Source organism: Liolophura sinensis, chromosome 1 (assembly GCF_032854445.1).
Source record: "Liolophura sinensis isolate JHLJ2023 chromosome 1, CUHK_Ljap_v2, whole genome shotgun sequence".
In the NCBI taxonomy this organism is placed as follows: Eukaryota; Metazoa; Mollusca; class Polyplacophora; order Chitonida; family Chitonidae; genus Liolophura; species Liolophura sinensis.
The window spans coordinates 83,486,392-83,509,941 of record NC_088295.1 but is presented as its reverse complement, the minus strand read 5'-3'; the positions used below and the strand labels follow the sequence as shown (position 1 = coordinate 83,509,941).

The window sequence follows — 23,550 nt, the reverse complement described above, 5'->3', positions numbered from 1 at the left end:
GGAGAAAACTATACTTTGTTTACAAAAATCAGATTTCCAGGGAGGAGAAAACTGTGCTGAATTGTTAACACACCTGAGTTATGTTTGGAGGAGAAAATTGTAATTTGTTAATACACCAGTGACCTGAGCTATGCTTGGGGATGCAGGGTACGCAGGCTTCACTGAAGTGGGCTGGAAGTAGTGGGCTCACAGCACTGCCATGAGGAAAACCTCCTCTTTGTTAAAACGCCAAGGCTTTACCTTTATTCTGCCAGCAAGAAAAACTCAGGCTTTTCTTAATGAGTGTTTAAGCAGGAGACATAAAGTGGCAAGACTTGTGTGAAACTTGACATGATTTCATCATGACAAGGATCCTTAATCTTGACTGCAGACTGAATCCGGCATAGGTGTGTGGCGCAGACTGAATTGTCAAGCCTAACTTTTGTGAGCTAGCTTTGTGCTTTTCAGGGCTTAGTAAGGAATATGGAAGGTTGTGGGGAGGGGATGAAATCAATGTGTAGTCTGGGTGAGGCCATAGGTAAGAGGACTAGAAAAGAACATTCTCTTTATTGATGGGTGTACTCAGGGATATTGGAACACACATCCCCCGAGGGTATTGACTGTTCAGCTTCAACGGGGCAATGTTTACACTACACATTTTTCATGTTGTACAATTTTATACAAGTTTGTTTAGCTGCAGAAGTATATAGTGAAATGGTGTATTTGTGAAATTGCGTCCTGTCCACATCCATATGGAAAGATTTTGAAATTCTACTCAAAGGACATGATTGAAACAGAATAAGAGAATTTCAAAGCATTGGCCGCTTGTAATTTGTGACATCAGATTGTTGGAAAGGGAAATTCTGCTTCCATGTGTTCGAACATGTGAGAAATTCTACCTGGATAAGATGGCCATTGATCACATGTCTCCTGTTTTCAGAATATATCAACCAGTGTAATTACTTGACCCTTTTGACACTGCCCAGGGAAGATAAATATGTTTTGAATGTCATGAAAAGTGGTACGGCCATGCCACTGGTTCTAACACCACTGGCTATAGTTGATTGGTGGTATGGACTAAATATGTACTGTAAAACGGGGGTGAATGCGGATGAATTTTCGGATTTTTGATAATGATATTCAAAAGTTCTCTGTGCAGTAGGTTTAACTAATTCGCAAACTATTTAGTTAGTAGAGGCCGTTTTTGCTTACTAAACCTACCTAATAAGAGCTAAATATTTATCTAAATATTGTCTGAATATAAGCGTCATGTCCGACATTCATATACCATTCATAGTCTGTAAAGGGTGTTCCCAGTCGATAATCGCAAGATCCATTTCCAAAACAACGTTTAACCCTAGCTTCCAAAGACAAAGGTATGTAAGAAATTATACAAATAAGAAATAAAGCACAAGAGAGAAGTGGTCATCAGTTTTCAATGATGCTGGGCAGACAGTGGATATTCCAGGCATGAATTGCATATCAAAGTCCAAATTCGTAGTCCATGAATGAGTTCCAGGTCAAATAACAATGAAACAGGTATCTCAGTTGTGCTTTGAGTGCAACTGTTCATAAAGGCATCATGCAGATGTAATGAGCATGGCTACCTTTATGGCCCCTAGCCCCAGGTTAAGTGGTATTAGATACAGTTCGAAAATGACGAGCGTTACAGACCTTCACCGAACAGATTGTGATTCAAAAGTAACGGACGATTACAACTTTCCCGTTAATATGTAAGGATCTCCTACTACAAGAGGCGCCATCTAAGATCTTACACATGACATGCTGGTCAGTACAAAAGCTGTCTATAAGATAGACGGTTACACTCGGCAACCAGCGCCATCTATGTTGTTAAATACCATGTACGCGATAGATATGTACATAGGGATAAGAGCGCCGTCTATGAGGTTGATCACAAAGCAGATCACCAAAGATTCTGAACACTCTGTCCATACCTGCCAACGAGGGTGTTATATTCATTGTAAAATTTGACAAACTTAGAATGAAGGCGTTCGATGGAGTACCCTTGACAAACCAGTTTTTGAACACACCCCATGCTTGCGGCTCACATTGTCCACATATAATCATTACATAAACCATTGGAAACACAGCTTCTCCCAGTTTTTTTTTTCTGTCATTTTTTTCAGTTTATTTTCATAAAACCTGTGTGATAATTCAGCAGATGACTTGACAAGGTGTTGTAGCAAGAAGAAAATTATTCAGACTTAAAAATGTACTTGTGAAGCAAAAGACCTGGGACAAAAGATCGATCCTGACATCACACATTGTAATTAAATGGGCCATATATACAGTGTAGTAGTTGCATCTATTGAGAAATGTCAGAAGTTTCCATCAAAGTTTTTCTGGATCTTTTAGTGTGCAAAAATTTGGTAAATATCTATGAGTGCCTTGTGATGCTGGTTGGGATAACAATTTTTCTTGAGGCCTTTGCGCCTAAGAAAAGGCTCTTCCAGGTCATCGTCTATGGTTGTACACATTCTCAGTAAAGATAACAAATGGTCTTTTGCACCAGTTGCCATATGTCACCAATACCCAGGTAAACTCCTTCACATTGTGGATGGTACTGATGGGCTAAACTTCAGTTAATTGAAAAGACGTGGCAGCTGGTGAAGGTTGTGCACTTTCTGGACATTGGCCATCATGATCACAGTCAGACACTGCATATACACCAGCTGAAGCAGTGCTGCTGGCGTCAATTTCTACCTCATTTTCACCCTTTCCTGAATCAGAGTCTTCAAATGTCATGGTCAGTGGTATCTGTATCCCTTCATTGAAATGAACAATGGACTACCTGTAAAATGGGTCAGATTTTCACACAGCACTCCCTAAGATAAAACGCTTTTTGACAGGACCTGTCCAAACCTGTGAGCATGTATTTGTTTGGAGATTTTAATCCAAACCTTGATATGAATGGCCTTAATGTCAAGCTAGCTCAGAATTAAAGGTTGACCTTCCTGGTATCAACAGATAAACCATGATAGACATTTTGCCATGTTGTGCAACTCCACCGAATGTGGAAGATGATATAAAACACTTTATTAAATTCAGAAAGTTCACAATTGTGACATGTTTACTGTAGGTCTAAATTTACATACTCACAAGTAAGACATCCTCACAGTACATTTACACAGTTGACAAATAGGACACCCCCGCAGTATGCTTACACAGTTGACAGATAGGACATCCTCACTGTACATTTACACAGTTGACAGATAGGACATCCTCACTGTACACTTACACAGTTGGCACATAGGACATCCTCACTTCTACAATTACACAGTTGACAGATAGGACATCCTCACTTCTACAATTACACAGTTGACAGATAGGACATCCTCACTGTACACTTACACAGTTGACAGATAGGACATCCTCACTGTACATTTACACAGTTGGCACATAGGACATCCTCACTGTACACTTATACAGTTGACAGATAGGACATCCTCACTGTACACTTACACAGTTGACGGATAGGACATCCTCACTGTACACTTATACAGTTGACAGATAGGACATCCTCACTGTACACTTACACAGTTGACAGATACGACATCCTCACAGTACACTTATACAGTTGACAGATAGGACATCCTCACTGTACACTTACACAGTTGACAGATAGGACATCCTCACTGTACACTTACACAGTTGACAGATAGGACATCCTCACTGTACACTTACACAGTTGGCACATAGGACATCCTCACTGTACACTTATACAGTTGACAGATAGGACATCCTCACTGTACACTTACACAGTTGACAGATAGGACATCCTCACTGTACACTTACACAGTTGACAGATAGGATCCCCTTGCAGTATGCTTACACAGTTGACACATAGGACATCCTCACTGTACACTTACACATTTGACACATAGGACATCCTCACTGTATATTTATACAGTTGACAGGTAGGACATCCTCACTGTACACTTACACAGTTGACAGATAGGACATCCTCACTGTACATTTACACAGTTGACAGGACAACCTCACCGTGCACTTACAGATTTGGCAGATGAGTCATTCTTACTGTGCATTTACACAGTTGACAGATAGGACATCCTCACTGTACACTTACACATTTGGCAGATACGTCATCCTCACTGTACACTTACACATTTGGCAGATACGTCATTCTTACTGTGCACTTACACAGTTGACAGATAGAACATCCTCACTGTACACCTACACAGTTGACAGATATGACATCCTCACTGTACATTTACACAGTTGACAGATAGGATATCCTCACAGTATGCTTACACAGTTGACAGATAGGACATCCTCATTGTACATTTACACAGTTGACAGATAGGACATTTTCACTGTGCACTTACACAGTTGACGGATAGGACATCCTCACTGTACTTTTACACAGTTGACAGATAGGACATCCCCACTGTACTTTTACACAGTTGACAGATAGGACACCCCTGCAGTATGCTTACACAGTTGACAGATAGGACATCCTCACTGTACACTTACACATTTGGCAGATACGTCGTTCTTGCTGTGCACTTACACAGTTGACAGATAGGAAATCCTCATTGTACATTTACACAGTTGACAGATAGGACATCCTCACTGTACTTTTACACAGTTGACAGATAGGACATCCCCACTGTACTTTTACACATTTGACAGATAGGACATCCTCACTGTACTTTTACACAGTTGACGGATAGGACATCCCCACTGTACTTTTACACAGTTGACAGATAGGACACCCCCGCAGTATGCTCACACAGTTGACAGATAGGACATCCTCACAGTACGCTTACACATTTGGCAGATACGTCGTTCTTGCTGTGCACTTACACAGTTGACCGATAGGAAATCCTCTTTGTACATTTACACAGTTGACAGATAGGACATTTTCACTGTACACTTACACAGTTGACAGATAGGACATCCTCACTGTACTTTTACACAGTTGACAGATAGGACATCCCCACTGTATGCTTACACAGTTGACAGATAGGACATCCTCACTGTACACTTACACAGTTGACGGATAAGACACCCTCACAGTCCACTTACACAGTTGACACATAGGACATCCTCACTGTACACTTACACATTTGACACATAGGACATCCTCACTGTATATTTATACAGTTGACAGGTAGGACATCCTCACTGTACACTTACACAGTTGACAGATAGGACATCCTCACTGTACATTTACACAGTTGACAGGACAACCTCACCGTGCACTTACAGATTTGGCAGATGAGTCATTCTTACTGTGCATTTACACAGTTGACAGATAGGACATCCTCACTGTACACTTACACATTTGGCAGATACGTCATCCTCACTGTACACTTACACATTTGGCAGATACGTCATTCTTACTGTGCACTTACACAGTTGACAGATAGAACATCCTCACTGTACACCTACACAGTTGACAGATAGGACATCCTCACTGTACATTTACACAGTTGACAGATAGGATATCCTCACAGTATGCTTACACAGTTGACAGATAGGACATCCTCATTGTACATTTACACAGTTGACAGATAGGACATTTTCACTGTGCACTTACACAGTTGACGGATAGGACATCCTCACTGTACTTTTACACAGTTGACAGATAGGACATCCCCACTGTACTTTTACACAGTTGACAGATAGGACACCCCTGCAGTATGCTTACACAGTTGACAGATAGGACATCCTCACTGTACACTTACACATTTGGCAGATACGTCGTTCTTGCTGTGCACTTACACAGTTGACAGATAGGAAATCCTCATTGTACATTTACACAGTTGACAGATAGGACATCCTCACTGTACTTTTACACAGTTGACGGATAGGACATCCCCACTGTACTTTTACACAGTTGACAGATAGGACACCCCCGCAGTATGCTCACACAGTTGACAGATAGGACATCCTCACAGTACGCTTACACATTTGGCAGATACGTCGTTCTTGCTGTGCACTTACACAGTTGACCGATAGGAAATCCTCTTTGTACATTTACACAGTTGACAGATAGGACATTTTCACTGTACACTTACACAGTTGACAGATAGGACATCCTCACTGTACTTTTACACAGTTGACAGATAGGACATCCCCACTGTATGCTTACACAGTTGACAGATAGGACATCCTCACTGTACACTTACACAGTTGACGGATAAGACACCCTCACAGTCCACTTACACAGTTGACAGATAGGACACCCTCACTGTACACTTATGCATTTGACAGATAGGACAACCTCACTGTACACTTATGCATTTGGCAGATAGGACAATCTCACTGTACACTTACACATTTGGCAGATACGTCATCCTCACACATCCTGTACACTTGCAGAGTTGATAGATTGAACCTCCTCACAGTACACTTGCAGAGTTGACAGATTGGACATCCTCACTGTACACTTAGGCATTTGGCAGATAGGACATCCTCACTGTACTCTTACACATTTGGCAGATAGGACATTTTCACTGTGCACTTACACAGTTGACAGATAGGACATCCTCACTGTACACTTACACAGTTAACAGATAGGACATTCTCACTGTACACTTACACAGTTGACAGATAGGACATCCTCACTGTACACTTATGCATTTGGCATATAGGACAACCTCACTGTACACTTATGCATTTGGCAGATAGGACAACCTCACTGTACACTTATGTATTTGGCAGATAGGACAATCTCACTGTACGCTTACACATTTGGCAGATACGTCATTCTTACTGTGCACTTACACAGTTGACAGATAGGACATTTTCACTGTGCACTTACACAGTTGACAGATAGGACATCCTCACTGTACATTTACACAGTTGACAGATAGAACACCCTCACTGTACACTTACACAGTTGACAGATAGGACATCCTCACAGTACCCTTACACAGTTGGCAGACAGGACAAGCTAACTCTACACTTACACATTTGGCAGATACGTCGTTCTTGCTGTGCACTTACACAGTTGACCGATAGGACATTTTTACTGTGCACTTACACATTTTACAGATAGGACAACCTCACTGTACACTTACACAGTTGGTAGATAGGAAATCCTCATTGTACCTTTACACAAAAGTCAGAAATGATTTTGTGGAATTGTCCCCAAATGCTACAGTTTTGTTTGACTGGAATATGTCCTGTTTTCAGGTGATTGTACAATAGTATGCTAGTTAATGTTACTAACAAATAGTGCTGTTTCAACAAGGCTCTACAGATATTTCAGATGCAGCTGTAGGCTACATACACTTACAGTGTGCAAATGAACTCATGATGAATGGCTTAGGAAGGATTTAGTTGTTTTTCATTGAGGTGACCAACCTGGTGGAGGGGTATGCGGTATTTACAAGGCAATCCCCATAGGTGTAGATACCTTTTATCATTAGTGTGTTTTGTCTGTAACGTATTAAATGTTTCATTGCATGTTGAGAGAGGACAGAATAACCGCGTATTCTGTAATACACACCAGCTTGTTGACCTGGCTTAGTTCAGGATAATGACTGGTGTACAGCTTACTTCCTGATTTGCAGTTTTATCTGACACGCTAGCACTTTGATGTATCACGGTTTACTACAAGTGCATGTACTGGTAGATAATACATATACATCTACTTACCTGTATGCAGGTAATAGCCATGGGTGAGCTGTGGGTTTAGTATGTAACACAGACATTGTAATTTTCAAGATTGCCCTGCTTCTTTTGTTCTTAGGTTATTGCTAATTTCCACCAATGTGCCACCTCTGCGACCTGTGGTAAAGCTTACAATTATAACATGTCCAATCTTGGTGGTTTGCTCCGGGAAGTGTTCTTTCTCCACCCATTTTATATTGGTCCTTCATTATGCTATAAGCTTCTAAATACGTACAAATATTTTGATGTTGTGATGTTAAGATTCCAGACAAAGTATTGTCCTATGGATATAAAGAGAGTGTTACCAGCTATCCTGGGTTGTCATTGTGAAGTTATTTTGGTGATGAATTCCCACCTGTTTGATAGAATTGAGTCATTGACGTACATTGTCAGTTATTTACACAAGCAGTCATCAGCCCTCGATAAATGAAGTCAATAGATGCATAAATTCCCAGTTTAGGTGCTCGGCTCCGATTACATCCCAGTACACTAAGGGGTATAAAGTTCCCTTTAGAACAGAAGTTACGTGTGGTTAACCAGGAACTGATTTTTATCAGAACCTTGCCGTTTGATTTAAAACACAAAGCATACCTGGCTGGGTAATGGAAGACTTAATTTCAACATTTCAAGCTACAGTAAATTAGACTTTGTGTGGGTGCACTTGTGATGGTCACGAGCGTGCAGCTTGCCTGGTGGCATTGTGGGAAATGTGCCAGCTGGCTGCGATATTGATTGCTCAGTATGCCATGTGGCACACTTCCTTTGAAAATGTGCGTAGAACTTTCGACTTGCCATATGTATAAATCTAACACAGCACATCCTGTCTTATCATCCGACTGAAGTGTCAGCATCATGAATTAGCTCACTGATTGATTGTTTTCTTGCATAATGAAAATGTGTTGTCTTGTAATTGCAACCAAAATGAAGACAATTTATGAGCAGATTTATATGTCTTTATTGTTTTCATTTCAAGAAGTAAATTCCCAAATAATATAAGCAAGCCAACATGAATTCGTTATGTGAATTACAGTAAGCCATACAGTGATTTATACCTGATGATGGACCTGTATACAGTTGCATGGTAATTCATTTAACTGGGAAGGTATAAAACAGATGGTCAGGTATTAAAGCTACCATGACTTCATCTCCACAAAGCTCAGATAAACTTTCACTGAAGGGCATTTTGAGGACAATGACCTGTGGTCATTGCTTTTCACCTGCATTGCCCTTTTAGAGCAAATATGATGAGAGAAAGGTGGTGACTGTGGGTACTCACCAGTCTGTTGACTTAACACCGTGACAAAGGTGGTAACTGTGGGTACTCACCAGTCTGTTGACTTAACACAAGGACAAAGGTGGTAACTGTGGGTACTCACCAGTCTGTTGACTTAACACCGTGACAAAGGTGGTAACTGGGGGTACTCACCAGTTTGTTGACTTAACACCGTGACAAAGGTGGTAACTGTGGGTACTCACCAGTCTGTTGACTTAACACCATGACAAAGTTGGCAACTGTGGGTACTCAACAGTCTGTTAACATAACACGGTGACAAAGGTGGTAACTGTGGGTACTCACCAATCTGTTGACTTAACACAAGGACAAAGGTGGTAACTGTGGATACTCACCAGATTGTTGACTCAACACAAGGACAAAGGTGGTAACTGTGGGTACTCACCAGTCTGTTGAATTAACACCGTGACAAAGGTGGTAGCTGTGGGTACTCAACAGTCAGTTAACATAACACAAGGAAAAAGGTGGTAGCTGTGGGTACTCACCAGTCTGTTGACTTAACACCGTGACAAAGGTGGTAACTGTGGGTACTCACCAGATTGTTGAATTAACACTGTGACAAAGGTGGTAACTGTGGGTACTCACCAGTCTGTTGACTTAACACCATGACAAAGGTGGTAACTGTGGGTACTCGCCAGTCTGTTGACTTAACACTGTGACTGAACACTGAAGTATTGGACAGTACTCCTGGCTTATTTTGTGGGTACTCAACAGTCAGTTAACATAACACAAGGAAAAAGGTGGTAGCTGTGGGTACTCACCAGTCTGTTGACTTAACACCGTGACAAAGGTGGTAACTGTGGGTACTCACCAGATTGTTGAATTAACACCGTGACAAAGGTGGTAACTGTGGGTACTCGCCAGTCTGTGACTGAACACTGAAGCATTGGACAGTACTCCTGAGTTATTTTGTTTCTTGATTTTGAATAATCGTTTTGTTAGGCCTTTCCCACTGATGACATGTTGATAGAACCAGTCCACAAAATCAAATGGGTATGTGGTTAACAATATAGGCAGGGTTTATTAGATTACTTTTAGTTTTTGAATAATTTAATAGGATGTGTTTTTGTCAGCTTTATTTTTGACAAAATGCTTCATAGTTTGTGGAATATTGGTGGTTGTAAATTATGCGTGTATTCAGTATCAATGCCAGTTACTGTGAAAGCCTCAATTTTCTTTGACATATAGCATCAGACTTATAATACATCTGTGTCTGTCGATGTTGACCTAGTAAGGTTACTAATTCTGTAGCTTGGGACATGCATAGAGCTCTGTTGTCATGGAATCAATCATTTGTTTTCCTTTCATCTTTATGGAGATGTCCAAGCCTGTCAAAGTGGGGTTTGTAGTGGGCTGTAAAATATCTAGAATTTGTAGGCCATGTATGTGGCTTCCGAGTGTTTATAAAATATGTTTTTCTGTAATCTTTTCTTCATTTATGGCATGTAAAAATAAGTTTCACTGTTTTAGCTTGCCTTAACAATTTACAGATGTTGCTTATGTCATAAATAGCATCCAGTAACATCCAGGGCATTGTTAAGATAAATGTTCAGGATGTCTCATATTTTGGATATAAATGTAAAACTCAATATTTTGTCATTGTGGATGCTTTGTGTCCATATTAATTACAGGTACTATAAAGTACAAAATTCAAGACTTGGTCTCTTACATTATGGTATGGTAATATTACTGGCTGATACAGTTTGTAGCTGATGTAAATTGTGGCTGATACATTTGGCAGTTTTACAGTTTGTGGCTGATGCAGTTTGCAGTTTAACAGTTTGTGGCTGATGCAGTTTGCAGTTTTACAGTTTGTGGCTGATGCAGTTGGCAGTTTAACAGTTTGTGGCTGATGCAGTTTGCAGTTTAACAGTTTGTGGCTGATACAGTTGGCAGTTTTACAGTTTGTGGCTGATGCAGTTGGCAGTTTAACAGTTTGTGGCTGATGCAGTTGGCAGTTTAACAGTTTGTGGCTGATACAGTTGGCAGTTTTACAGTTTGTGGCTGATGCAGTTAGCAGTTTAACAGTTTGTGGCTGATGCAGTTTGCAGTTTAACAGTTTGTGGCTGATGCAGTTGGCAGTTTAACAGTTTGTGGCTGATGCAGTTGGCAGTTTAACAGTTTGTGGCTGATACAGTTGGCAGTTTTACAGTTTGTGGCTGATGCAGTTGGCAGTTTAACAGTTTGTGGCTGATGCAGTTGGCAGTTTAACAGTTTGTGGCTGATGCAGTTGGCAGTTTAACAGTTTGTGGCTGATGCAGTTTGCAGTTTAACAGTTTGTGGCTGATGCAGTTTGTGGCTGATGCAGTTTGCAGTTTAACAGTTTGTGGCTGATGCAGTTTGCAGTTTTACAGTTTGTGGCTGATGCAGTTGGCAGTTTAACAGTTTGTGGCTGATGCAGTTTGCAGTTTAACAGTTTGTGGCTGATACAGTTGGCAGTTTAACAGTTTGTGGCTGATGCAGTTGGCAGTTTAACAGTTTGTGGCTGATGCAGTTGGCAGTTTAACAGTTTGTGGCTGATGCAGTTTGTGGCTGATGCAGTTGGCAGTTTAACAGTTTGTGGCTGATGCAGTTGGCAGTTTAACAGTTTGTGGCTGATGCAGTTTGTGGCTGATGCAGTTTGCAGTTTAACAGTTTGTGGCTGATGCAGTTTGCAGTTTTACAGTTTGTGGCTGATGCAGTTGGCAGTTTAACAGTTTGTGGCTGATGCAGTTTGCAGTTTAACAGTTTGTGGCTGATACAGTTGGCAGTTTTTACAGTTTGTGGCTGATGCAGTTGGCAGTTTAACAGTTTGTGGCTGATGCAGTTGGCAGTTTAACAGTTTGTGGCTGATACAGTTGGCAGTTTTACAGTTTGTGGCTGATGCAGTTAGCAGTTTAACAGTTTGTGGCTGATGCAGTTTGCAGTTTAACAGTTTGTGGCTGATGCAGTTGGCAGTTTGACAGTTTGTGGCTGATGCAGTTGGCAGTTTGACAGTTTGTGGCTGATACAGTTGGCAGTTTTACAGTTTGTGGCTGATGCAGTTGGCAGTTTAACAGTTTGTGGCTGATGCAGTTGGCAGTTTAACAGTTTGTGGCTGATGCAGTTGGCAGTTTAACAGTTTGTGGCTGATGCAGTTGGCAGTTTAACAGTTTGTGGCTGATGCAGTTTGTGGCTGATGCAGTTTGCAGTTTAACAGTTTGTGGCTGATGCAGTTTGCAGTTTTACAGTTTGTGGCTGATGCAGTTGGCAGTTTAACAGTTTGTGGCTGATGCAGTTGGCAGTTTAACAGTTTGTGGCTGATGCAGTTTGCGGCTGATGCAGTTTGCAGTTTAACAGTTTGTGGCAGATTTAGTTTGTAGCTGATACAGTTTGTGCCTGTTATAATGGGTGATTGATAATCACACCATACAGAGCTTGCATCTAATAAAAGTGTGGCGTAATTTAACCCCAGATCAACATGTACAGGTTATATTTTAATTAAATTTACATGAGTTAATTGCTTCATTGGTCAATCTGGTGACCTGAATCCTCAAAATTAATTACGTCTCATCTGGTTTAAACATGGACTCAACACAATGTGGCTGCCATGTTGTTGAAATGGAATTTAAACCATTACCATTCATTCATTCAGAACTAAGTTTGTTTTTGTTCAATTTCAGCTACATCAAGTGCATCTCCCACGCTTGGTAAGTACTCCCTCAAAATGATGTTCTGAACAAAAGAGAAACTTCATGTCTTACTTTGTGCCCATGTCAGCTATCTTGCACTACCCATTTTCAATATAATTCTCCAAATGTGAAACTTCTTTTCTTGTTCAGTATATGTTAAGATCTGAATTTGTAGCAAATATAAAACCAGTTGCCTCCATCCACTGGTGATAGTTATCAGTGTATAACATACATGTAAGCTTAAATCATTATGGTATGCGTGTCCAGTTAAATTCTCTTATAATGGTTGAATTTGGAGCCCTTTAGAGCACTGATTTTAAGCCTTGTAGAGCACTGAATTTGAAGCTTTGTAGTCTTAATTTCAGTCATAAAATGAAATTCATTTAATTCTGCCTATTACTCCATGATACGACCCTGACAGAAATTTATTTAATTCTGTCAATTATTCAGAATTAATTAGGTGGAAGTGTTACTTACTGGTCGAGTGCACATGTGCGTTCAGGTCAAACTGAAACAGATGAGCTCCACAGTGTTGGAATGCGCTACAAAGGTCATCATTTGAAATGCAGCCTTTTGCACTGAAAAGGTCTTCAAAGTCAAATTGTGCTCAGATAGAATTAAACTATGCGAAGTCAGAGATTGTATGTATATATGTGACAAAGGGTGGACAGACTTGGGCGTGGTCACATTGCTGAGATAAGCATTTAATTCACTCGGTCAGGGTTTTGGTGTATTGTTACAGGATGTCAGGGTTTGAGGCTAGTATGATCTGGACATGTGATGGATTTGAATAAAACATCTCAGACACTGAGATATTTTGAAATGAAAAGAATCTTAAACCAACTTCCTTGTTGTTGTGAGCAACAATGTTCTGATTGAGATAAGAGCTTTGCCAAAAAATTGGCTGGACCAGAACTGCATCACATATAGCCTGATGGAGAGTTTTGTATTTCGCATATAAGTATGCCAAATGTTTGTGGCCGTATGTGCTTGTTCACAACTGCGGGGCAAGCACAACTGCAAGTTTTGAATCCAACAACATATCATTTTTTTGTGTGCCTTGAACCATAATTTTCAATCACATCAGAAAATTTTAAAAAGAGAGGTCAATTTTATATTTTTAATGATGTCATTAACAGACACTGTGGATTACCAGAGTAAAACTGTATTGCCAGTTGGTCTGCAGTGCTGCACTTCATTTTTTTGAATTCATGACCACATACGCCCATTGTGGCTGGGGAATATACTGACGGTCGGCCCATGGTCAGCTGAGGGTACGCTGGCCCACGGTCAGAGCACCTTCATATGCGTAGCGTGATGCAATCCTCCTGCCCATGATCAGCCCATGATCATCGCTAAATATGGACCAATTTTCTGTAAACTGTCTTGTCTGTTATGAACATCATGATGGCTCAAAGCATACTTACTTGCGCACAAATTTTGCACAAAATTCGAGTTTTAATAACTTACTGTTTGGGACCCAAACTGTTTTAGTTTGCCCCCCTTATACACCATTCTCTTGAGGAGAGGGGATTTAAGTTTGTATCAAGCGTCTCGAGTGTATGATATTTTATTCTGATATAAATTACTTCACTAATTATTAAATTACAAGCCTACTTAGAGAGCAGTTATGTGCCGACAAATATATGCCTCTGCAACACTTTACTTTTTCAAGTCCACACTGTTCAAGATGGCTCTTTATAACTGTGGTAATGTTTCAGAATTTGGAAACAGACTCAAGTTCATTGGCTTAACAGTAACTTTCTCACTGTTACATTTTGGATACAAAATTACGCATGCATATATTTAGTTTGATTTTATCCAAGATTTAGGATGCATGCATATATTTATATGAATAAATGCATGCATCCTAAATCTTGAATAAAATCAAACTAAATATATGTTGAATTTATATAAATATATGCATGCATCCTAAAACTTGAATAAAATCAAACTGTAAAATATATTACATATTTTGAGAATATTCATCTACTTATTCATGTATATATTATGAAAATATACCAAAGAAAGTAAAATTCAAAACCAGAGATTTTTGGTACTGGTAAAAAGAAATCTATTCGCAATTCCAATCCAATTTTTACTGTTACTGTAGAATAGCCCAAATAGTTACCTTTCACAAAATAGCAGCCTTGTCTGTGCATATATTATGTACAAAATCAGTAAGTTCTTAAAATGTATTAGGAAAATCTTGCGAATAATACAAGGTGTACAGTGTAATATCTGATGCCGTTAAATCAAACTCCAGCAAGTAAAATGAATGTCGTAAAATGAGATGATGACCATGGTGCCACCATTCACGGACTGTCAGCAGACTGTTGGCCGACCCTACGCTAACCCTTCACGAATGGGAGGCAGAACAAGACGGCGTGTTTGATCTGTGTCCGGGCAGTCTGTGTATAGTGAGGGTTAGGATCTGGCTGTACTGTACATATCTAAGTCCAGCACACTTCCATTCATTTGCATCTTTATACCATGTGCTCCAGTACTGAGTTAGATGTACATGTATAGTATATGTACAGTATAGCCCAAAACCTTTTATTGGGTATGAACACACAGGCGAACACACATAACACACACCAAAGTCAAACATTCCTGTGTTATTTTGTATCCAATGTGAAACTGTGGTAAATTAACAAACTGACAAGACAAAGAACTCAAGTCCGTTTCCAAATTCTGAAACACCACCATGGTTGTATAGAGCCGTCATGTACAGCATGGCGGACTTCAGAGAAAGCAAGGTGTTGCAAATACATATATTTGTTGGCACATATTAATAATTATTATTATTATTAATAATTAGTGAAGTACTAGTAACTGACGTTACTAGGGATGATCGGTACAATCATGAATACTCTGTCCTCAAGAGAATTGTGTATACGGGTTGACCAAAACATGTGTCCCAAACAGTAAGCCATTATAACTTGAATTTTGTTTGAAATTTGTGCGCAAATAAATATGCTGCTAGCCATCACTGTGTTCATAAGACAAGATGGTTTACAGGAAATTGGCTCGTATTTAACACTGAAACATTTGGGGATTATGAGTGAAGGGTTATCCGAATGTCCGTGTGCGATGGCCAAAGGATGGCGTCACGGTGCACGTATGAAGGTGCATGGGCAGTGTATCGTATGCTGACCATAGACCAACCGTCAGCGTATCCTCCGGCCACAGTGGGTGTAGGATTAGGATCTGGATGTACTGTACCTGTGTTTCACATGCTCTGTCCAGTTTTTTCCGGTCCCAAACCCAGTCTTTAGTTTACTTGCAAACTGGTACAGTATGATACACTGGTAGTGAAGTCAGATATAGTTTCTATTCATAAATAATTTTTACCTGCATTATGTCAGTTTCAGGATGTGCATCAGGTCCTTGTCAGAATGGCGGAAACTGTACAGATGAAGGAGAATCTTTTAATTGTAGCTGTCCCTCTACCTGGACAGGCCTCAGTTGTGAAACAGGTGAGTGTTATATAGCCTGAGTGTCCAGGTGTAAATTGTATTGTTTGGCTATACCTGTCCTGCTACCAGGACTAGCCTCAGGTGTGAAAAAGGTGAGTGTAAGATAGACCTGACCTGAGTGTTCAGGTGTAAATTGTGGTGGTGTTAGGCTGTACCTTTGCCTCTACCTGGACTGGCCTCAGGTGTGAAACGAGCAAGTGTAAGATAGACCTGATCTGAGTGTTCAGGTGTAAATTGTGGTGGTGTTAGGCTGTATCTTTCCCTCTACCTAGAATGGCCTCAGGTGTGAAGCCAGTGAGTGTAAGATAGAACTGAGTGTCCAGGTGTAAATTGTGGTGTTGTTAGGCTGTACCTTTGCCTCTACCTGGAGTGACCTTGGGTGTGAAACAGGTGAGTGTAGGATAGACCTGATCTGAGTGTCCAGGTGTAAATTGTGGTGTTGTTAGGCTGTACCTTTGCCTTTACCTGGAATGGCCTCAGGTGTGAAGCCAGTGAGTGTAAGATAGAACTGAGTGTCCAGGTGTAAATTGTGGTGTTGTTAGGCTTTACCTTTGCCTCTACCTGGAATGGCCTCAGGTGTGAAGCCAGTGAGTGTAAGATAGAACTGAGTATCCAGGTGTAAATTGTGGTGTTGTTAGGCTGTACCTTTGCCTTTACCTGGAATGGCCTCAGGTGTGAAGCCAGTGAGTGTAAGATAGAACTGAGTGTCCTGGTGTAAATTGTAGTGTTGTTAGGCTGTACCTTTGCCTTTACCTGGAATGGTCTCAGGTGTGAAACAGGTGAGTGTAAGATAGACCTGAGTGTCCTGGTGTAAATTGTAGTGTTGTTAGGCTGTACCTTTGCCTCTACCTGGAATGGCCTCAGGTGTGAAACAGGCCTGATCAGGGTGTCCAGGTTTAAATTGTAGTATTGCTATGCTGTACCTGTCCCCTCTACTTGGACTGGCCTCAAGTGTGAAACAGGTGAGAGTAAAATAAAGCTGATCTGAGTGTCCAGGTGTAAATTGTTAAATGTTAATGATTAATTCTATTACGTCATACAACTGAGGTATCCCATTTCATGGCTCAGGTGGGTCGGCTTACTTGCCTCCGGTAAGTCGTCTCAGTGAAGCAGCACTAGATAAAAGAGCGGTGGAAATCCGTCATGCAACAAGGAGGCACATTACATACACTCTGACTACTTTGTCATATGACTGAAATGTTGTTGAGCACGACGTTAAACCCCAAGCGCTCACTCACTCACTCCTGAACCTTGTGGTAGTTCAGCTACAGTGCAAAAACATTGTGAACGGAAATCTAAACCTTCCACAGAAAAGGGAAAACGACTTAAGAAGCAAAACGAGGAGGACAGTGCTGAAATTAGAAAAATGTTGACTGAGATTTTCACTAGTCACAAAGAAATGGGCTGTAAAGCGGCCACCATGTGATCTGACTATGATCATGATTACCACGAGACTCTGACTCTCAGCCATGGGTAAGCAGACCAGTGATGTTGAGGAGGAAAATTCCATGACCAGTCTGACCATGTGCTGGTAGACCCAGTTACCCCAGCACTGACCGAGCGGCAGCCATCTTTGTTCAAACACGTACACAATAAGTTTACCAAAAACAAAGAACAAGGCGATTCAAATATAGATGAAACTCAGGCGAAGCTTGTCAGTGGATTATTTCAAAATGGAATGGAGGATGACCATTATAAAGACTTAACTAAACCCATCTTGAGACCAGAAAATTGTAAATGCTTGCACGGTGTCTATTTAAAAACCAAATAGTATGGGACATTCTCAAACCTGCCACTCAAATAATGGATAGCAAGCTTCTAGCAATGCAGTCTTGTCTGGCTAAAGCAGGAATTTGCATTACTCAGATATGTATTAAGCTTGCAAAAATGGAATGTGAGTCTGCGGGTAACACAGGACACACAGCCAGAGCACATCCTTTTGTAATAACATTTATGAAGGCCATTTTCAATGTTCGGCCTCTTAGCCCAAGATATTAAGAAATATGGGATGTCAGTTAAGTGCTATCGTTAATTAAAACTTTATCGCCAGTTAAATTTATTTCCCTCAAAGATCTCACCATTAAGACGGCAATGTTGATTGCTCTGATGACTGCGGTTAGAGATCAGACCCTTCATTTGTTAGACATAAGTAGTATGCACACAAGCACTGGTGCGCTCACTTTTAGTTTTACTGTTTCGAACCTGAAGCAGAGCAGACCTGGATATTATCCTCCAAATATGAGAGTTAAGGCCTATCTAGCAGATGGGAGACTTTGTGTATGTATCACACTGGCAGAATATATTAAGTACACCAAAAGTCTTAGAAAGAGTGAAGCCAAACTATTCATCAATTATATTAAACCTCATTTTGAAGTAAGTATAGATACAATTAATAGGTGGTTGAAAATTTGCCTGGTTGAGTCTGGAATAGATGTTACTAAATATAAGCCCCATTTTGTGAGGGCAACCTCTGTTTCAAAGGCCAACTTGTGCAACTTTTGTACCTTCTGGAATTCTGGAAACCAGGGGTTGGTCGTCAGAGTGTACCTCTGTAAAGTACTATAACAAAACCATGAAGAAAGACACCACAGAAAATGCCAATGCTGTGTTCACGTAATTGTAAAACTGTAAGCAAGAGAATGAACATTGGTTGTATTAATACTATGTCTAAATAAATACAAGCAAAGACTGAAATTATGATTCAGTTCTGGTGTTTTTTTTTCTTGAGTTTCAATCACAGAGGCTTTGAAGTCTCATTGTATCCCTCAATGGTAAGACATAATAGAATCTAAAAGTTAGTAAACCTTATTTAGAAGGTGAAGTTTGACTTGGATTCTATGTAATTATACATACCTGTTGATACAGGGGGTTTACAAATGTATGTGATGAATATTTGGAGGGGGGGGGGGTGTGGGGACATAGGCCATAGGTTGCCCTTTCAACCCATGGACTGTAAACACAGGCATGCGCATATCATTCTCATGATACCCCTCAGTGTTGTATGACTGCATGTACATACAATCTAAGTTAAACTTCACCTTATGAATAAGGGATGCTTAACTTATGGATTTGTGTGTATCTTACTGAGATGGGTTTCCAACTTTCAGGATGAACAGGGTCGTTATAGATTTGCTGTCACAATCATGCAACTTGACCAGGATGAACAGGGTCATTGTAGATTTGCTGTCACAATCATGCAACTTGACCAAGATGAGCAGGGTCAATATGGATTTTGCTATCACAATCATTCGACTTGACCAGGATGAGCAGGGTCAATATAGATTTGCTGTCACAATCATTCGACTTGACCAGGATGAACAGGGCGGTTATAGATTTGCTGTCACAATCGTGACTTGACCAAGATGAGCAGGGCCGATATAGATTTGCTGTCACAATCATGCGACTTGACCAGGAAGAACATGGTTGTTATAGATTTGCTGTCACAATCATGCGACTTGACCAGGATGAGCAGGGTCAATATAGATTTGCTGTCACAATCATGCGACTTGACCAGGGTGAGCAGAGTCAATATAGATTTGCTGTCACAATCATGCGACTTCACCAGGATGAACAGGGTCGTTACAGATTTGCTATCATAACCATGCGACTTGACCAGGATGAACAGGGTCGTTATAAAATTGCTGTCACAATCATGCGACTTAACCAGGATGAACAGGGTCGTAATAGATTTGCTGTCACAATCATATGACTTGACCAGGAAGAGCAGGGCCGTTTTAAATTTGCTGTTACAATCATGCAACTTGACCAGGATGAGCAGGGTCAATACAGATTTGCTGTCACAATCATGCAACTTGACCAGGATGAGCAGAGTCAGTATAGATTTGCTGTCACAATCATGCGACTTGACCAGGATGAACAGGGCCGATTTAGATTTGCTGTCACAATCATGCGACTTGACCAAGATGAGCAGGGCCGATTTAGATTTGCTGTCACAGTCATGTGACTTGACCAAGATGAGCAGGGCCGATTTAGATTTGCTGTCACAATCATGCGACTTGACCAGGAAGAGCAAGATGGTTATAGATTTGCTGTCACAATCATGCGACTTGACCAGGATGAACAGGGCTGTTTTAGATTTGCTGTCACAATCATGCGACTTGACCAGGAAGAGCAGGATGGTTATAGATTTGCTGTCACAATCATGCGACTTGACCAGGAAGAGCAGGATGGTTATAGATTTGCTGTCACAATCATGCGACTTGACCAGGAAGAGCAGGATGGTTATAGATTTGCTGTCACAATCATGTGACTTGACCAGGATGAGCAGGGCTGTTTTAGATTTGCTGTCACAATCATGCGACTTGACCAGGAAGAGCAGGATGGTTATAGATTTGCTGTCACAATCATGCGACTTGACCAGGAAGAGCAGGATGGTTATTGATTTGCTGTCACAATCATGCGACTTGACCAGGAAGAGCAGGATGGTTATAAATTTGCTGTCACAATCATGCGACTTGACTAGGATGAACAGGGTCATCTGCTCATTTACTATCATATTTCCCCTTAATTCTTTCCTCCTTAATTTTCACACTTTTATAGATTCATCCATTAGAAGTGGCCATTGATCAGGAATGTCATCATGTAAACTATAAATTCATTTACTATAATTTTTATAGTTGTCCTACAGATAAATGAAGAAACGTTGCTGGAAAAATGTATGTGATGTTATATCAATGTATTTACAGGTATTTTGTAAAACCTTTATTTGCTGCAATTCTGTTCATTTATTTCAGATGTAAACGAATGCAATGACACGTCGATATGTGCTGAATTTGCACAATGCAGCAACACAGATGGTGGTTATGAGTGTTTATGTAGTTCTGGGTTCAAAGGAGATGGGATGGATGAATGTGAAGGTGAGAACGATGACATTGTGTATTTTATGTTATTTCATTGATGTTTTTAATACACTGTACTCAATAAAATTTCACTTCTACAATGATTGCCAGCATTATATTAGGAGGAAATCAGACAGAGGCTGGGAAAAAAGCCACGACCATTTTCAGGTTGCTGGTGTAAACCAGATGATGGATGGTTCCAATAGAACGAAATGATCAATGCTCATTCAAGTCTCCAGGACATGCAGGAAATACCTGCAAGTTGGAATTTATTATGTTAAACCAAGCCTTAGGTGAAGCATCCCGTACAGTATGTCGGCAGGTTGGTGCATGAAGATCGCCGGGTGCTACTAAAATACAGAGTTCACTAAGCGCTCATGGACTTTCAGCTTGCTACAAACATACATTCCTATTACAAACCTTCACATTTACTTTAGTACTGTATATTTTTGTAGCTAAATCTGTCAGACTCTCACTCTGTCAGTGCTTCAAGAATGTGTTGTTAATGGAGAGGTAACCTTTCCTAATGGTTCGGCAAAAACTTGCAAGTTGTCTGTCAGTGTTACAAGAATGGCCAGACACATTCAGGTCTTCCATAGTTAAATGTGTCCACTGAACATGGTAAAGTTAGGAGATTTATTGACAAAGAAACTTTGATGAGATGTTTACTTTGATTTTTTTTCACAGATGTTAATGAATGCATAAATGATACTCTGAACACCTGTGGGAAATATAGTGACTGTAGAAATACAAATGGAAGCTTTGAATGTGACTGTCAGCAAGGTACTCAGTTGAATCAAGATATGAAAATCTGTGAAGGTAAGAATTTATTAAACTGGAGAGTTCATTTCGCAACATGTACATATATTGGATATCATCCTATCAAAGTGAAATGAAAAATCCTGTCTAACAATGAAGCTGTTATGTACGATGCTTACAATGCAAATCCTGTATGTAAAAAGATCTGCAGCCACCTGCGGATGGATTTGTCAGGCACATGGCAAAGTGTGGTGGTTCCTTTATGAAGTCATATTAATACATAATGGAGACATTCTATTAATGGAACACTGGTTCCAATATAAAGGAGGATTTCTCCTTCTGCTGCAGAGGTGAGGAAGTGTATTTAGTGGAGCATTCTTTAGAAGAACGTCCTTCCATGGAGGAGCACTACTTTGCAGAAGAGAGTTCTCCTTTGAAGGAGTATTCTTTTGTGAAAGAGTGTTTTCACATGGAGGAGTATTCTGCTTTGCAAAACTGTTCTGCTATGAAGGAGCTCTCTTCTGTGAAGCATTCTTCTCTGAAGGAAAGTTCTTCTGTGGAGGAGCATTCCCTTGTGAAGAAGCATTATCGTGTAGAGGAGTGTTTTGCTGTGGAGGAGCTTTATTCTTTGGAGGAGCATTGTCCTATGGAGGAATGTTTGGCTGTGGAGGAAAGTTTTCTCGAGAAGGAGCTTTCTTCTGTAGACAAGCATCATCCTGTGCAGGAATGCTTTGCTGCAGAGGAGCGTTCTTCTTTGGAGGAGATTCTTCTGTGGGAGAAAGCTCTTCTCTGGAAGAAATGTCTCCTGTGGAGGATTATTCTCTTGTGAAGAAGCACTCTTATGTGGAGGAAAGTTCTCCTGAGGAGGAGCGTTCTCTTGTGGAGGGAAGTTCTCCTGAGGAGGAGCATTATTCTGTGGAGGAGCATTATTCTGTGGGTGAAAGGTTTGTGGATAAACATCCTCAGATGAATGAGAGACATAACAAACCAGTAACTGACATGGACCCTTAAATTATATGTGACACATGTTGTTCACCTAGTGTGTATAATCTAACCTTTTTTGTTTGATTTCAGACATAAATGAATGTCAGAATGAGACACTGTTTGATTGTCCAGAATTCTCTGAATGTGAAAACACTGTAAAAAATTATACGTGCAAATGCATAACTGGATATGTAAAGAAAGGTGACCTTTGTGAAGGTATGTATTTTTAGTGTATTATCAAATAAGAACAAACACGTACATTGGTTTCTTCATCTTGTTCTACATTATATATTATCACAATTTAGATTCTAAGCGTCTGATTTGTCAATTCGCCTTGGATAAGCTGCGGATTTGCCTAACAGGCAAGAAATACAGCTTCACATGTTGGAGATTTTTCTGTATTCCCACACATCAGGGACACACGTATTGACCATGTCCCTGGATGTCAACAGTGAACATGTCCTGGTCAATAAGTTTTCTTCCCTTCATTTTCAAAAGAGTTCTAATGATTGAGCATTTTACATCAACATGTGGAGAACTTCTCATAACATGTTTTTCAGACGTTTAAATTGCAAATTGAGTCAGTAATGACGAAGTGGGCAAGTATTCTTTCAGCTCTACCAATTTTCCAAGCTGAGTCCTACATGTATGTTCTTTTTCTCGTTATGTTAACCAGGACATTGGTTTCAGCTGCTGATCATATGCGAAAACACAACATGCGTTGGCTGAAGCACAGTTATTCATTCAGGAAAAGTTGTCCAGAAAGCTCTTCATTGTGATAAATTCATAATACCAGGGTATAAATATCAATCAGCTTGACCTTAACAGGGAGAAGGAGCTTTGATCACCCATGGTGACAGTGTGGGTATAACTGCAGAAGCTGA

The 23,550-nt window shown here is 40.4% G+C and overlaps 1 protein-coding gene across 2 annotated transcripts in view; it reads left to right on the top strand.

Annotated features, from left to right (window-relative positions):
- Positions 1-23,550, top strand: part of LOC135461840 (mucin-like protein) — a 72,071-nt gene that overhangs the window by 3,989 nt on the left and 44,532 nt on the right. For both annotated transcript variants that reach the window (XM_064739087.1, XM_064739086.1), the window contains exons 2-6: positions 12,577-12,603; positions 15,954-16,064; positions 20,819-20,941; positions 21,611-21,742; positions 22,757-22,882. In XM_064739087.1, coding sequence (XP_064595157.1) covers positions 12,577-12,603; positions 15,954-16,064; positions 20,819-20,941; positions 21,611-21,742; positions 22,757-22,882 — 519 coding nt within the window. The remainder of the gene's footprint in view (positions 1-12,576; positions 12,604-15,953; positions 16,065-20,818; positions 20,942-21,610; positions 21,743-22,756; positions 22,883-23,550) is intronic.